This window comes from Anastrepha ludens, chromosome 2 (genome assembly GCF_028408465.1).
Source record: "Anastrepha ludens isolate Willacy chromosome 2, idAnaLude1.1, whole genome shotgun sequence".
Taxonomy (NCBI): domain Eukaryota; kingdom Metazoa; phylum Arthropoda; class Insecta; order Diptera; family Tephritidae; genus Anastrepha; species Anastrepha ludens.
Genome location: NC_071498.1, coordinates 70,146,343 through 70,164,334, shown reverse-complemented (window position 1 = coordinate 70,164,334; position 17,992 = coordinate 70,146,343). Strand labels below are relative to the sequence as shown.

The 17,992-nt window shown below is 37.5% G+C and overlaps 1 protein-coding gene across 1 annotated transcript in view; it reads left to right on the top strand.

The window, feature by feature from the left end:
* Window positions 1–17,992, top strand: part of LOC128871787 (solute carrier family 22 member 3) — a 97,429-nt gene that overhangs the window by 66,874 nt on the left and 12,563 nt on the right. Inside the window, exon 2 of the mRNA XM_054113858.1 lies at window positions 16,140–17,338. Within this exon, the coding sequence (XP_053969833.1) occupies window positions 16,140–17,338 (1,199 nt within the window). The remainder of the gene's footprint in view (window positions 1–16,139; window positions 17,339–17,992) is intronic.

Below are 17,992 nucleotides of genomic sequence, written 5' to 3'. Positions count from 1 at the left end.
TCCGTTATCCATTCGCAATGGATTGTTATACCCTGAAACATTTTTTTCATAATATTGAAAATTGGTTTCCAAAGAAGAAAAAAAATTACTATCCACATTTCAGTTATAGAGCCAAAATTACGGACTTTTTTATGCTAAATTTAGAGATATGGACTTAGACAGCCTTTGGTGTGAGTTGAGGTGTTGTGATTGTATTAAGGAAATAATAGCTAATGTATATACATATAAGTAACTTGTCGTCAGCTAGGAATCTCTGCTTCGTTTACGCCTCAGAAGACATGACGGGAACTCGCTATGCAGATTATTTTGCCCCATTTTACCAAAAAGTTTGTATAAAAATTATTCAAAGTCATACCACATTGATCAAAAAGTTCCCGGGACATTCAGAAAATTCACAATAAAAGTTTGTGTCTCAAAAGTAATATTATCCCCTTCAAAGTACTTCTCATCAACCGCAACGCACTTATGCCAGCGTTTGATCCACCTCTCGAAACATTTCTGGAACTCTATTTTCGTTATAGCTATAAGTGCGGTCTTCGATTTTTTCATTACTGCTTTTCGGCTGTTACAACGCGTTCCTAATGGTAGTTTTTTGACTCAATCAAAAAGAAAAAAATAGGAGGAAGCTAGAATCAGGTGAATTCGATGGCTGTTTGATGGTATTCGTCTCGTTCTTAGTCAAAAATACACGAATAATGAAGGCTCTGTGCGACGGTGCGTTATCATGGTGCATAAACCACGAATTGTGGCGAATTGATTTACTTAAACGTCTCATAATGCCCAAATAATAGTAAATATTAAGTGTCTGAGCTTCTGGAAAAAATACCGTTGTAATTCATAAAAACCGTGAGCATCACTCACTAGACTGATGTCTGGATTGCGTGTTGTAGTCATAAACCTACGTCTAGTCTCCAGTAATGGTGCGTTTGATGAATGTTGGATCGGTTTCAGCCTTGGAAATCATGTCTTTGGCGATTTTCGATATCAACGCGGGCGCTTTTTTGCATGGAATTCTGTTACTTTGGAACCAACAATGTCCTGAATAGATCCATAAGCAATGTTCCAAGTCCTCTTCCAGCTCTCTGATGGGTAATTTGCGGCTATTGATCAACTTTTCTTTCACTTTATTAATATTTCCATGAGTTTTCGATGTCGACGGCTCGCCACTACGATCGTCATCCTCGATGCACTCGCGATCTCAGTGAAGCTTTCATACCCCTCGTGAATAGCTCTCTCGTTTAGAGTATCATTACCGGTAAGTACAGTTTCCTAACATTCCTAACGTTTTCGCAGCATTGAATCTTCATCTAATTTTTAACGCTAAATTTAATACAAACTCATTGTTGCAAATTCAAATCAGTTTTTAAACCTGTAAAAATCGAAAACACGTGCAGACGAAGACTTATTCCAGACGGCGTAACTATTCCAAATGTCAATCAATGGCTATAGAAATATTAATCACAGATGTGGCCAACCTAACAAAAAAAAAGCAGAACTCAAAACAGTTTACTTAGATCGTCTCATGCCGAATTTTCAGTTTTTCTATAAATTTTATATTAATGTTGTATATTCAGTTTTTCATTTTCCATTCAATTTAATATTTTAAAAGGCTTCAAAGGGATAAATTGTCAAAAATTGGTTATAAATACTTATACCCAGTTGATCAGAAAAATATGGATATCAAACGGAAGAGGAAGAAAGGAAAAAAGGAAAAAAGATTTTTTTTTACTTTTTGCCAACACAAACAAAGCAAAATAATGTTTTCTGAGAGGTGCATCTTTAAATATTCTTGAAATTTCCAATTCGGTTCTTCGTGCTGTTTACGGTAAAAAAAAGTTGCACTTTCCGACTATGAAATAAAGTATACGAACGACGGCCGCAGTAGCCGAATGGGTTGGTGTATGACTACCATTCCGAATTCAGAAAGAACGTTGGTTCGAGTCTCCGTGAAACACCAAAATGAAAAGTTTTTTCTAAATGCGGTCGCCTCTTGGCAAGCAATGGCAACCCCCGAGTGTATTTCTGCCATGAAAAAGCTCCTCATAAAAAATATCTGCCGTTCGGAGTCGGCTTGAAACTGTAGGCCCCTCCATTTGTAGAACAACATCAAGACGCACACCATAAGTAGGAGGAGGAGCTCGGCGAAACACCCAAAACAGGGTGTATGCTCCAATTATATATACAGGGTCGGCATTCGAAGTGTAACCAATTTATTCAATTCAAAGTCATTATGAATCAATTTACTTCTGCTCGACATGACTATCTTTTACCTTGACTATGACTTTGAGAAACGAATTACAAGATGCCCAAATGGTATTGCAGGTATTTTGGCCCACTCGCGGGCAATGGCTTTTTTCAGTGCCACAAGACTTTTAGTTCGATAATATTTCGCATATACCTTGACGTCAGGTTCGATGGAAATGATTGGAGAGCACCCATCTGCGGTTACAGCGGTCCAAACCATTACCTGTGGCGGTAATGAATTCGAAAAAAATTTCTCTTTAGAAAACACAATGTTCGGAAATTGACCGTTTTCGGCCAAGCGAAGCAACTCCTTCACTTTCTCAAGTCTGACTTATTGCTGCTTTGGTGTGAGATCATGGGATTTCTTTATCTTGAAAAGCTTGACTTTGAGATCATTTTTCAGTATGCGCCGAGATATTTTCAGTTTTTTCGCCATTTTATTGTCACTGCGACGGGAATTTCGCTCTGACGACACGCGATGCAACCAGTATCGTTGTAACGAGTAATGGTGCGATAAACAAAACTGATTGTGATTTTCCAGCCAAATACCTATAATGCAATCACACTACTATGTTTGAAATCCCTTACTGATTTTCTTTTTTCGCTTTTACTATTGGCAAAATCCTTCAACGAGCTTATAAACAATACTCTGGACTATTATTTAGCCAACTAACATACAGCTGATGTACTAGCATCAGCTGCGCGAGCGGACCCTGTATATGTAGTGGAATCTCTACGATACCTTGAAACTCTTTCAAACTTTAAAGTCCTCTAAAAAAATAAATTTATGAGAAAATTAAAAACTGCTGCATATTATTTAATAAAATCCTGTTTTTCCTGGAAAGGAAAGAAAAAGTGAAAAGTCTCTCGGTCTTATAGTTGTTTGTTGATACACATATAAAAGACTCAATCGCCTTAGTTATATGTATACGTTACAGTGAATGTCAACATTCCCATAGTCGCTTGGTGTATGTCCGAAATGTTTGCTAAATACCCTTATTTCTGACTTACACCGGTAAATGTTGACATTCACCATGCACTAATGGTGAATTTTGAACATGTTGGAGATTTATATTTTCTTCTCCGTAGTTCAGTCGCTATAAAACGCCACAAGGATAACGTAACTTTTTCGCATCTCTTTCTGAAAGAAATGATCAAGAAATTAAAATACACGGTACATTCTATATGAGAAAAGAAAATAATGGTATTATAACAAAAAAAATAATTACTTATGTGATTAAAATCTTATTTATTGCAACAACTTAAACTATTATGACACACTTTGAATAGCACAAGAGTCCCTTGCGTTTACAACTGCATTTATTTGTAGAACACTTCCTTTTGCAATAAAAGCGTCTATAGCCTTGTCCGTGCTGCAGCTTCTTCTCTCAGCGACATTTCTTGAAAAGAAATCTCACCTATGGAAAGTAACTTTTCTTTACAAATTAAGAACTGATTACAGAATTGGATGTGAAGACGTTGTAGGTTGTAGGTCCTCTTCAATATTTTTCTTTGGAATATGGTTTTCGGTATGACCACCACCCAATTTTTTTATAAGCATTAACAGTTTCTTCAAGCGGCTCTTCGGTTTCAGAAGTATTGGCAAATTCTTCAAGTTGTTCTTCAGTTTCAATATTTGCGATTTGTTCGACTGGCAAACGTGGCTTCATAAGGACTTTGGCGCGTTCCGTCGTGGTATGTAGTGTTCTTGGCAAATTGAACAAAGGATAAACCATCTGACCATTTATTTGTATCGTTATCATTCATCCATACAGTTAGCATATTCTGTATATCCTGATTGGCCCTTTCGACTGAGCCTTCTGTTTGACTGTGACAAGGCTTTCCATAACCTATTTTAACATCTTTCCACATAGCGCATATTTCGGATATCACTTGATTACTAAATTCTCTGCCATTATCTGATTGCAATATTGCTGGTGCACCAATGTTTGTTTGACTGCAGATCTATCAGATCAACTTGAGATCTTGAGTTTAATTCAGAACTAACAATTGGATTCACAAAAATGCCTTTCTTAAGTGCACTGTGTTTCATTTGATACTGTTTGCATAAATTTAAATACAAAATTACAACTTCATATGTATAATATTTTTGTATTTAACTTGCAACTCTTTAAGCATACGTATTCTTCCTCCGTGGCCTATTCTGGTGTGAGTTTTATAGTATACTGCACAATTCTTCATTGGTAATATAATACTGTATGTTCGTTTCCCCTGGTTTTAATGGTACAATTAACTTCTCTTAATCATTAATTTTTAAAACATCAAAACGTTTTAATCTTCTGTAATCCAAAGGTGACTTGCATTTAATTTCAGCAGAAACCACTTCAGAAACTATTTTAGAATACTTTTCTTGAGAAAAATAAAAATAATTGTCTTCTCGTTTACTCGCAATTAATGCATTTCACTTTTCAAGAAAAAGATCACGATTTACTGCAGTATCCATTTAGTATAAATTACGGACTGACACAGCTAATTGCCTCCGAGCAGAACAAATGATTTGGCGGGCGAAAGCCAGTCACTTGTTTTTTAACTTTTTTGTTTTGGATACCAGAGCATATCTGTGATTGTCGGCACACACCGGAGAGGGTCCGAATGTACAACAATGTGATGAAATATTCGATCTTTCATCGACGTATTTGGTATCTGTTGACATTCACCGGTGAAAGTCGACATTCTCCAATTTCGGACATTTCGCACGGTAACATATATACAAAACCAAGAAAAGTAGTTATACCAAAAATGGGCTCTTATCAACATTAGCCACAACTTCCTGAGTCATCAAGTTAAAAATTTAAACAATAATAAATAAATGAGTAAATAAACAACTCTCTAAAATATTTGCTTTATTTGTTTCTCTCTTTGCACTGTACAATTTTATCAAGGTTTAAGTCATTGATAGCCTTGTCATGTGCTCACACGCCTTCGTTAACTCAATCCTCTGCAGTGCCAGGTGGTACGTATAATTTACAACCACAAAAACGTGCCAAACCAGTTTTATAAGTTATTATAAGTCAGTTTACAAACATCTTATGTCCAGTAGAGTTTTCAGTACTGCTGCCGTCTCAGTTGCTGCTATCTAAGACGTTCATTCTTGCAAATCTTTGCATTGGAAATTTTCAAGAAAAGATATTTCCAAGTATTTTTCGAAAGTCATATGAAGAGCAAATTTGTATTGTAGAATAAGTTTTCAAGTTGCCGTAATAAAAACGAACAAACGCAATATCTCTTTATCACTTTTACATGTGCACATTTACTGCATATAAATACAGTATAAACTCGATTCTTGTGACAAAATTTTGTTTCATTGCGTACACAGTACTTGCGACATTAGGAGATTTTTAGCTTGATACTTGCGTCATTTTTTGTTTTGTCCTTCTTTTTTGCTCTTTTTACATTGTATTTTTGAGAATAAAGCTCGGGGAGCGGTCGATGTATGTATTTCTAGTAATTATAATACATTTTTTCAATTAATCAGCTGAATAAATTTAGAGGAAGTACCATGTAATTGGATTTCTGACGAAATGCCAGGTTTTCATTAACTTTTACATGATGGGCTCTCATAATGACAAAAAGAAAATTTACGCTGCTTAAAATAAAAGAAAAAGCTGACATTCTGAACAAATTATTGTATATGCGGAAATTTCCATTAATGTATTAGGAAAAAACTTTCACGTGCATAGAGCAGCAATACCACGTATTAAAAAAGGGCAGTCCATAAATAAGTTTGTTAAGTAATCTGAATCCAGTTAAGGTAAAAGAAAAACTCTTAAAATGTCTGAGTTTCGAAATTTTTTGCAAACTTTAAAGAGAATCATGGAATACGTCGGCTAAAAATTTGCAGAGAAATATTATCAGATAAAAGTGACTCCATCAACCCATTTTTTTGGACAAATTTAACAAAACAATTATGGATTTAAGTTTGACAAAGAAGCAGATATACAATGCCGGCGAGACAGTCTTATTTTGGATGCTCTTACGCGAGGCGCGCTCAAAATAAACAGCGCATTGGTTTCACAGAACATTTGTTCCAGAGGTATGTTAATTTTTTGTCAAAGCAAAGAATCATGTTTTAATCAAACGTTGCTCAAATAAACAGGCAAAAGAGTTCCTTCGTACCCAAAATCTTCCGGAAAAAGCGCTTTTTATTATTGATGCCATCCCAAAGAAGGCGAATTCAAGAGCTACGACGACTAACTATAGGTAATGTGCTTTCCTCCAAAATGAACGGCTCTAATACAGCCCATGGCTCAAAACATTATAAGGCTTACTAGATTAGGTTAGGTTGAAGCGGTTGTCTATTGTGGGGCACGCTCAGGCTCATAGCCCATTGAGATGCCGCATGATGCTGAGATCTTCTAATTCATTAAAGGGTTGTCTGCCTATAATGGTAAATCTGCGTCTGAATAGAGCAGGACACTGGCACAGAAGGTGCAAGATTATCTTTTCCTCTACCTCGTCTAGACAACTTCTGCAGAAGTCATGCGTTTGCACACCCATTCTCTAGGCGTGCCTACCGATTAAGCAATGCCCCCCTTTATAACTGAAATCAGTGTGCTAAGACTGTGTTTATCTCATCTTAGTAGAAGTTCCGTGCGTTTAGCATTGAGAGTCGACCATAGTTGTCGGGCGATTACGCCATCTTTCATTCGCTGCTCTTACAATTTCCTCAAAGATAAGTAGTTTACACGTTTGCAAGGGTATACGAACTATCCTCAAACTACAAAAATCCAGTTTAAGCCACATTATTGCTCTTGGAGAAACTATCGATGATCGAAATATCGACCTGAAAAATTAAATATGCTTTTAAGCTAGTGCATGAGATGCTCTTACTGCAACTTCCAGTCAGGCATCGTTTCACACATCATCACTGTTTGAAAAAGCGTCTGTGATTGTGACAATTTCTCTCCTCTTTCGGAGTTACGACTACAAATAATTTATGAAGCATCCAAATATTCAATTCATTGCTACTTATATGTACTTCGGGAGTAGGACAAATATCCCAATCTGAAATCGTTTAACTTCGTTCGGAACCCACAGCTTTAAATGAGTGAAGACGGCGAAACTGTCGGTGAAGCAACTAACGTCGTGATGATAAATACGAATAAAATTACATCGGGGTGGCAATATCAGCATTCATTATACTATATGTATATGCTTGGATTGGGCAGAGCAAAGAATAGCTTACTTAAACGAAGCAAGTACCCAGACTGAACAAGTGAATTTTTCTTTAATTTCACCTGAGATTTATAGCTTCAAAGTGTATTTATTTAATATAATACAAATAAATATCCTTGGATTGCTGTAAATAAACAAACTATTAATGTGTATGGAAAACAAAACTTTAGTACTTGCGACAACCTCGAAACTTGCACCGAGCCCCGTTTTCATTGCATGCAACAATCGAGTTTCTACTGTACATAAATAGAAATGTATGTATGCACGTAAGTAGTTCTCCTTTAGAATTTCTGTGTGAAATATGTGCAGCTTTTACGTGCGCAAGCGCCTAAAATAGGTCTCGTAATATTCAAGAATTTCACATGCACGTCCTAGGTTTTTTGTTGTTGCTGTTGTTGTTGTTGTGTTTATATAAATTTAACATTAATGAATTGGCGTATCACGCACCTGATATTCCAGTAAGCACGCAAAGTTTAGGTTCTCAGAAAAAATTTCGAAAAACAAACTTTTTATCCAATTACATAATAAAAGAAAAGCAGGAATGCAAAGTTTGTTTAACTGAAAATTTAAGAGATCTACAAGTACGTTATATGAGGCAGTTTACATTGCATAGGGTGAGTCATTACATGGCTACAAAAACACCTTTAAATATTTTTCTATGGTTTTTTGCTCTAAAAGAAAGACTTTATCGGTCAGCATGGCAAAATTGTATACAAAAATTTGTTAACATACATAGGTGTATATAAAAGTAGAGCAAGTTAGTTTAAAACAAAAAACGAGGAAACCCTTAAACCTCGTATCTGATACCTTCACCATAGTGAAATAATCAAGTTTTACTTAATGTGACGGGTAGTACCGATCAAGGAAATTTAATTGGCTTTCTGGTACCATGAACCAGGCAACATTTTTCCAAAGATTTTTTCATCTGAACCCTAATGTGACCTTAGAATAGCCCCCGCAAATGGCAAATTAAAATAAACGATTGATGTTATTCATGTATTTTTTTTCATCTACTCTAAAGCACGTTTTCGATTCCTCGACTGCCTTTTATGTATTTCTAAATGAACAAAGCAGATATCATCTTATAAAATTGTATTTTATTTTTAATTATACTAATTAATAATAATATAGAATGGCCGGTGCGTGACTACCATTCGGAATTCAGAGATTCAGTAGATTCGAATCTCGGTGAAACACCAAAATGAAGGTAAAGTTCATTCTAATAGCGGTCGCCCCTGCGCAGGCAATGGCAAACCTCCGAGTGTATTTCTGCCATGAAAAACCTCTCATAAAAAATATCTGCCGTTCGGAGTCGGCTTGAAACTGTAGGTCTCTCTATTTGTGAAACAACATCAACACGCACGCCACAAATAGGAGGGGGAGCTCGGCCAAACACGCAAAAAGGGTGTACGCGCCACTTATATATGTATATAGTATATGTATATATCTACAACATAATATAAAAATAAGTCGAATTTTCCATCCTGACTCTATAACTCCAGAACGCACGAACCGATATCCGCGGTTTTGCATTCGTTGGAGAGGTCTCGGGCTCCGTGAGGTTTATAGCATGTATTCAGCTCAGTTAATTTCATATGACATTTATTATGCGAACGTTCTTTCAAACGCTAACTTAAAACAGGTATTGTGTTCACTGTGAAATTGAGGTTAAAGTTACTCGTTTCCTAACAGTTCAATTGGAAACCATCTAATCTATCACTCGTACTGTGCAAATTTTTATTCAACTTCAACAGCAGGCATTTGTCCTTAAGGTGGTAAGTTGAACTGTGTAAATTATGTGGATCGTGCATTTGAACGAATGAATCCCGACATGCAAATAACCCATGAAATCTACAATGAAGGGTTGATTCCGATTGAGGATCAATGCTTAACTATTGCAAACAAGCGACTGGTTGAAGTAGGAATGATTGCACCAAATCGATCGATGCACGATGCATTCGACCAAGAATTAAATCGAGAGCTGCAATATAATGTTGATACATTGCAGGATTTCGTTCGAAATAATGTGCCGTTGCTGAATGAACAGCAAAAACAAGTATACGAAACATTAATGCAAGCGGTGGACAATAATACTGGTGGTCTATTCTTCCTAGACGCACCTGGAGGAACAGGGAAAACATTTGTCATTTCATTGATTTTGGCCACTATTCGGTCAAGATATGACGTTAGCATCATCTGGAATTACGGCGACTCTTCTAGATGGCGGTCGTACTGCACATTCTGCGCTTAAGTTGCCACTCAATTTAAACACAATTGATACTCTGACATGCAATATTTCCCGATCCAGTGCAATGGGAAAATTGTTGAATGCAGATGAATTGAATGCTTGCCTGAAGGATCACCTTTGAGAAATAACGTAAAACCATTATCGCTAGCCACTAATATGAGAGTTCAACTTCAAAATGATCAAAGTGCTGCACAATTTTCCAAACAATTGTTAGCTATTGGAAATGGGAAAGTCCCAGTTGATGCGACAGCTAGATTAATTACTCTTACCAACGACTTTTTCCGATTTGTAGACTCTCAATTGACTCTTATTGAAAATGTTTTCCCAAACATTAGTGAGAATTATCAGAATTATGCTCGGTTAAGTCAACGAGCAACTCTCTCCCAGTTGATGCGACAGCTAGATTAATTACTCTTACCAACGACTTTTTCCGATTTGTAGACTCTCAATTGACTCTTATTGAAAATGTTTTCCCAAACATTAGTGAGAATTATCAGAATTATGCTCGGTTAAGTCAACGAGCAACTCTCTCCGCAAATAATAATGATGTACAGGCACTGAATTTCACCATTCAATAAAAAATTCGATGGCGATTTGGTGGCATACAAATCCGTTGATTCCATAACAAATCCCGATGATGTAGTAAATTATCCAATGGAGTTTTTGGACTCTCTGGAGTTACCAAAATTTCCACCACCTAACTTGCAACTCAAAGTTGGTTCAGTTATTATGATATTGCGTAATTTGAATCCACCGCGACTTTGCAACGGTACTCGACTTGCGGTGACAAGTCTTATGCCGAATTTGATTGAGGCAACCATTATTAACGGAAAGTACACAGGTGAAAATGTATGTATTCCTCGAATACCAATGATTCCGACTGATCTTCCATTTGACTTCAAACGATTGCAATTTCCGGTTCGCCTTGCGTTCGCAATGACAATTAACAAGTCGCAAGGCCAATCGCTTAGTGTTGTCGGGATAAATTTCACATGGGCAGCTACGTTGCGTGTTCACGAGTTGGGAAACCATCCGCTTTGTTTGTGTTAACGTCAGACCAAAGAACAAAACATGTGGTTCACCAAAAAGCGCTTCAATGAAACGGATAATTTGCGGACACGAATGACGCTAATTTTTAATAAATTTTTGGCTGAAGGAATATTTATCCATGATGGGAAGCTTACTTCAGTCACTCCAATTTACAAAAGCGGCAATAAGGCGATATTGCGAGTTACAGACCAATTTCTAAATTATCTACTGTCTGTAATCTTTTTGAATGTGTTGTCAAAGACACATTCTAAGTATATTTTAGCGTGAAACGTCTGATTAGTCCTAGCCACGCAGGCTTTCAGAGTGGATACCAAATTGACGCGATGTACACGGACTTCGCTAAAGCCTTTTATAAAATCTCCCACACGAGTAGTATTTTACTGCCTTTGTTATTAATTTTGTTTATTAATGATATCTGTTCGTGTTTTCCGTTGCTAATTTGATGGTGATAATTCTGATAATCTAAAAGATTATGCTGAAATAAGAAATTCTAGTGATTCAGTCGCCCTCCAGTCTGAGCAGAATAATTTATGCCCTATGAATCGAATATTTCTTAATATTGAAAAATGTTATAAAATCACATTTTCTAAGCTTCAAAATTCCCTTAATACCTTTTATCATATTAATAATACATATCTTGCTTCTTCAGATGTGATTAAAGAAAGCCCCTTTGATGCAAGGCACAATTTTATCACGCACTTAAACTATGCCGTTTCCAATTCTCTTGCTATGCTCGCTTTTGTAAGACATCACTCACTATACTCCACTGACCCATATACTCTTAAGATATTATACTCTGCGTTTGTTTGGTCCAAATTCCAGTATGCTGCTTTTATTTGGAGACCTTATCGTGAAGTCCATATAAATGGAGTGGAGCGGGTTCAAACAATGTTTGTGCGTTTCGCACAGCATTCACTCCATTTCTCAGACCCGAAACCATCATACGAATCTCGCTATCGATTGATAATTATTTTCCCAATAAGAGACAGAGGCACTCTTCAGGTAGTATCATTTATCTTTGATCTCGTAAATAGTGAAACTGTTCGCCTAGGTTCGGAAGAATACAGTTTAAAGTTCCTTGTTCTTGGCAATTTTCGCTCTAGCTTTAGTAAGACATTATAATGCGCGACTCGTTAGAACGTTGTATGAATTTAAATATCTCTCAACCTTTTGGATTTGGGCCTTTCTGAGGCCAAACAAGTATTTCAAATGCAAGTAGAAAAGAGCTGGGAGATCCGCTTTTGAGACATCCTGAAGACCCTCAAACAATGGGGCTCCCAGGCATTTTAAATGCGTTTTTAATGATGCCGGACAAACGCACAGAAGGAATTCTAAAGTTTCCTCAACATCCTCTCTGCATTTCCTGCATTTGTCCGTGTTAGCAATCCCTATCTTGTACGCATGTGCAACCAATAGATTATGACCTGTATGATCTATGATAGTCTTGCAGTCTTTTCGCGAGAGCGTAAGTACGATTTGAATCAGTTTTTTGTCGTTAGTTCTACACATAACTTTTGCTATTTTGCATGTGATCAGATTAGTCCACCTAGCTTCTATTAGTTTTTTCATGAAGTCGTCCATTTCATTGTATATTGCATTTAGCGGTTTTGGTATGTCGTTCTCCTGATCAAATGGTAGTCCAACAGCACTTTTTGCTATCTCATTTACTATTTCGTTCCCCATAATGCCTTTGTGACCAGGTACCCAATAGATATGCAGCCTACTGTTTGCGCCAAGCCTTTCTATGGCCTGCCTGCTCCGTTGAACATTTTTGGACTTAATACAATATGAGTTTATTGCTTTTATTGCTGCTTGACTGTCCACGTATATATTATTTATTGAGTTCTTTCTTGTTCTTGTGTAGGCTAGCGCCGCAGCTTTCCCCACAGCAAAAATTCAATTTTAAATTGTATATGTTTTCAGCAATTTAATGGTTTTTTATATTGATAATCTAATTTGACTATATTTTTTAATCTTCTATTTTAGTTTTGAATTAATCTCCAAAATGTGTATTCTAAGTTTTGTTAGGCATTAATGATTAAATAAATCAATAAGAGAACGAGATTTAGAATAAGATTCATAAAAACACTTGTTTATATTTAAATTTAACTTATCTTTTTTACACCAAACAACGTCATCAGATGGAAGATTTAAAATCACCAAGTATTAAAGTTCTTTCAAAAGTGACGCTTAGATGACCGTAGTGAATAATTCCTAGATGGTACCTTTTTTACTTTATCTTTGACATATGTCAAGTAAGCAGATGTACAATCTTACACGACAGAACATGCGTTAAAAATATTGCAATTTTTTTCTGCTGCTGTAGCGCAGATATTACCTGTAGACTTGTTCATTGTGGACAATGACATACAATTGTTAAGAGCCGTATCTTGAAAAAAATAATGAATCCTGGAAGAATTTAAATTTTTACATGTTTTATTTTAAAACAAATTTATTACAAATAAATGTTGACATGTTTTATTTTATATTTAAATCATCAGCATACAAAAAAACAGTGTATTATTAAAACATTGTAGTTGTTTTAACCAATTGTTGTTGTCGTTAACCAAAATTATAAAAAATATGGGTCCAGTATTTTTTTCCTGAGGCACACCAGAAGTCGAGAAGAGTCCTATCTCCTAGATTGTAACCTTGACGCAATGTCAACTAGAACTCAAATTTTTAAGTAGACTCGGACTTGATTCATGAGTGTTTCTTTTTTTTTGTCGAGGCAGACTAGCAAGTACAGCACTCAGACACAATTAAGTCCATTGTACTGCACTCGGATTCCCTTTTTAATTTTCTTTAAATCCACTCGACCTCCGAAGAAGTCTGAGTAGATCTTGTGGTGCCAAGGAGTCAAGGTGGTCGGACGTGACAAGTAACATCAGTATTGTCCATCTGCAGCCTCTCTCAGCCTGCCAAGCTCGCTTGTGTGCTAATCGTGGGTTTGATGACTGCAGAAGTGAGTGGCAGAACGGACTCCGAGTCAAGGAAGTTGGCCTTAGAGCGCACTCTAGCTAAAGAATCAGAGATCTCTTTACCCGCGATACCCACGTGTCCCGGGACCCATATTAGCATCACTCTATTATGTCTACCGACATAGTTCAGCCCGGACTTACAGTACTCAGCTGCCCTTGAAGTGGTTTTGAGGCTGTCTAAGGCCATGAGCGCAGCTTGGCAGACACATATAGATTTGTCTCTCCACCTGCTTTCCACAACAAAGTTCATCGCTTCTTGAAGGACCGTGCTCGGTCCTAGAGCGATCCGTTAAAGTGCGAAAACAGTGTTTGCCGAGCTAATTTTCTGAGTTTAAGCCTCTGACAGCCCCACACTGTATCTCTTGTCAAGTACGACTCTGGATGGCATGGAGTCAAGGGGCATGGTGAGGATGGTTGGATCGAAGTCCATATCTACTCTGTTGTCCAATGGAGGGCATGGGGTCGCACCAATAACCATTGTGTTTCAGCCTGCAGATGGCCTTCAAGGCCTCTCCTTGGATGAAAACATGAAGAGGTATTGGACTAATTAGATAATCTAATGCCGGGCCTGAAGTAGTCGGAAAGGTCCGCCGCAACAGATGGCCACAGTACGTTGTAGTCTCGATAAGGTCCTCCTGACTCCCACGAGAAGGAGTCTACTCATCCAGACCACGGATGCATGGGTGATAGGCCTGTCTTATCATAGTCGTGTAGATCCATAGGACCTTGCTAAGAGAAAGACCCTACGTTTTTCCAAAAACGCCCTCGCACCGCCAGAAGTCTGTCAGTGCTTTGAATGTCTTTATTTCAACGTCTGATTTCCAGAGGAGTTTACCTTCGAGAATTACTCCAAGATATTTCATTTCCTTGGATAGCTGGATTGTGACTCCTTTAACTTAGGCAAAACGAGTCCATCAAGCTTCCTCCTTCTGGCGAAGAGGACAATGCCGAAGGGCCTAATACCAAACAGGCAATGTCGTCCGCATATGCTTCTGCGTAGACTCCATGAGTGTTACTTGAACATAAATTCCTCAGTCAATCTGGGTTCGTTAGCATTAATGTTTTCAACTCAAGGCAATCACAAAAGCTGATGTAGACAAGCTATCTTCATATGTTTTAAATTCTGTTCTGCAATCGTCTATCCACATTTATTAATGTTCAACAAATCCTTGTCCAGAGAGAGTTCATAGATGCCTGGAAAGTAACAACTATTAATCTAGTACTCAAAAATGGTAATAAGAACAATATTGTCATTTATAGACCAATCTCCAAAATATTCACGGTTTCAGAATAATTTGAACGCATTGTGAAAGATAAAATTTATTTTGCAGTTAATCGATTAATCTCTATAGTCTCTGTTTTCTCTGTAACTCCATCAATAAATCGCTAAACACACTTATTAACTTATATATTGTTGAAATACTTTAGCTGCCAGTCAATATAAGAATATTAATAAGCCGATACAAATAACCGAAACAGCAGTTAGTCTTTAATATTAGTTATAAATTTAATTATGGTTAATAAATATAATAATAAAAAAACACGGAGTCTAGTAGACTGTTTTGAGGAATGTAGAAAAGGTGTATTTACACTTTAATATCAAATGCAAATTAAAAGAAAAAATGTATAAAAATTATTGTACAAATATTTGAGAACAATTTAGAACTCAATTACTATTTATTAAATAATGCCAACAGTCTTAGTTACTAGTGTCTCTTCTCTATGTTTTACATATACTATAATTATTTGTATTTGTCGAGGCGGCCGCCGTAGCCGAATGGGTACGTTCGTGACTACCTCGGAAAAACACCAAAATGAAGAAATCGTGTATTCTACCCCCCTGCGCCCCTGGGCAGGCAATGGCAAACCTCCGAGTGCATTTATGCCGTGCAAAAACTCCTCATAAAACATATCTACCGTTCGGAGTCGGCTCGAAACTGTAGGTCCCTCCATTTGGGGAACAACATCAAGACGCACGCCATAAATAGGAGGAGGAGCTCGGCCAAACTCCCAGAAAGGGTGTACGCGTCAATTATACATATATTTGTATTTGTATTTCTATAAATAAATCAGTTTATCGAATAAATGTGAATGTCCGCTGTAATGTTGCCATATCTGATGCATTATAAATATATTGCAAGAGATATTCAAGTTTCAAGCCATATATCGGCATCGGTTAAGAAACTTTTTAAATTAAACAAATAATAAAATTATACGTTCTTGCAGAATATTTGTTTGCTTTACAACTGAATTTTACACCTCATCTCTGAAGTTTGTTGTCCTAAAAAGACATGCTTTATTTCTCCTTTAGGCATTAGGAAAAAGCAAGCAAAGCGAATAAAACCAGTTTTTGCATATTTATTTCCATCTTCATTTTAAATCCAATTTAAATTACAAACATTTTCTATTTTCTTTGCCAGGCCGAATCGCCATTGTTACCTGACGCCGGTAACAAAGATAACAATAAACAGTCGGAAACGAATAATAATAACAGTAACAGTAGCAACAGCAATAATACCGTACCTAAGCACATATCAGCGAAAGCACACCAACACAATTACACAGCCGTCGACACCACCTCAAGTTCACCGATCCACCAAAGACACACCCATATCCCCAATCACATTTACAACGCCTACAATTCACTTACCATTACCCCCATCTCCAACGAGCAAAAGTCAGCAAATAAACATTATCACGAAACACTTGCACCCTCAGCGTCGCCAACGTCATCTGGACCGAGCATCTACGGCACACCGGCAAGTGAATGTCGACGTCGCAGTTCGATAACATCTTTGCAGCTATTTGATGGCAATACGGTGACGATAACTACCACCACATCGACAACGCTTGATGGTAGCGGACAAACAGAGGAGAGTATAATAGATCTTGACGATAACGGTCGCAGCACGGACAGCGATAGCTATAGTGAGACTAACAACAACAACTATTCTACACCCACCACAGCCACACTATACAGCAATTATCATTACTCACAAACGTCTACGCACACCCACCAATATAACTTATATCCAAAAGACTTCTTCTCAAGCATCGAAGGCGAGCGACCGCAACAAAGCTCAAAAATGAAGACCAAAGTCGATGCCGTTGGACGCATTACCGGGGAATGGGGTCACTGGCAATTGCGCGCCGTATTACTAATCTTTCTTTGTAAGATCCCATCATCATGGTTTATGGCCTGCATAATTTTCACAGCGCCCGCACCTCGACATGGTGAATTCTTTTGCAAACCACCGAATACAGTGGGTGCTCGAAATGATACTCTCTGGATAAAGGTGTCGCATCCGCAGAAGGAGGAGGCTGATGACCAGGAATTTAGTATAGACTTTTGTAACGTATACCAGGATGCACAAGAGCATGCGCATCTTTACTATCGCTACGAACGGCCCGAACTGGAACCGCGAGTATGGGAGCAACCGACTTCGCGCAGTACGAACATCATCCCATGCCAGCAGTTCGAGCATAGGGCTGAATATCAATCGGTAGTTACGCAATACGATTTGGTGTGCTCGCGTGACATCCTGGTATCAGTAACGCAATTCTTCCACTTGTTTGGCGTCCTTACCGGTGGCATACTGGCGAATCACCTGCTCAAGTAGTAAGTAATCTGAGTAAATAAGTTTCCTTTACGTTATTTGATATTTTACTTGACCTATTTGCAGGCGTCTAGATCTAGAGCGTATGTATAGGCTACGATGTAAATTCAATAAATAATTTCAGGAGGACATAAAAACAGATAAAGGCGATATACATAGTGAAAGAACTAATAGATGGAACCGAAAGTTCACTTGGCTGTTTGAATGTAACCCACACACCAATTTAGGTGGCTCAAATGATGTTTAGATTTCGTGATCCCACGGGGATCTATCATCCTACCTCGCTTTAATCATTCCGTGGAGTAATCTGCCACTGCACTATTTTTTTACGCCCAAAGTCCTTTAAAAATGTTGGCTAATACAATACATAATGAAGAGAAATCACAGAGTCGATACTTTAAAGTTTCTGGTTCTTTTCCGTCATTGCAGCTTATGCAAAAATCCTTGTGGGAGAACCGAAGTTGATCCGTATACTCTCAGATAGTTCCCCACTACTTAGTGTGAGTAGATCTTGCGACAATTTCAGGGATAATAGATCACCACTTTTGGCCACCAGCTATGGGAAAAAACAGAATTGTGAGAGTAACTTTGGTTGTTAGAGTCTAGCCAGAAACTCGGCAGCAGAATTCTCCACACACACAAGTATTCACACACTC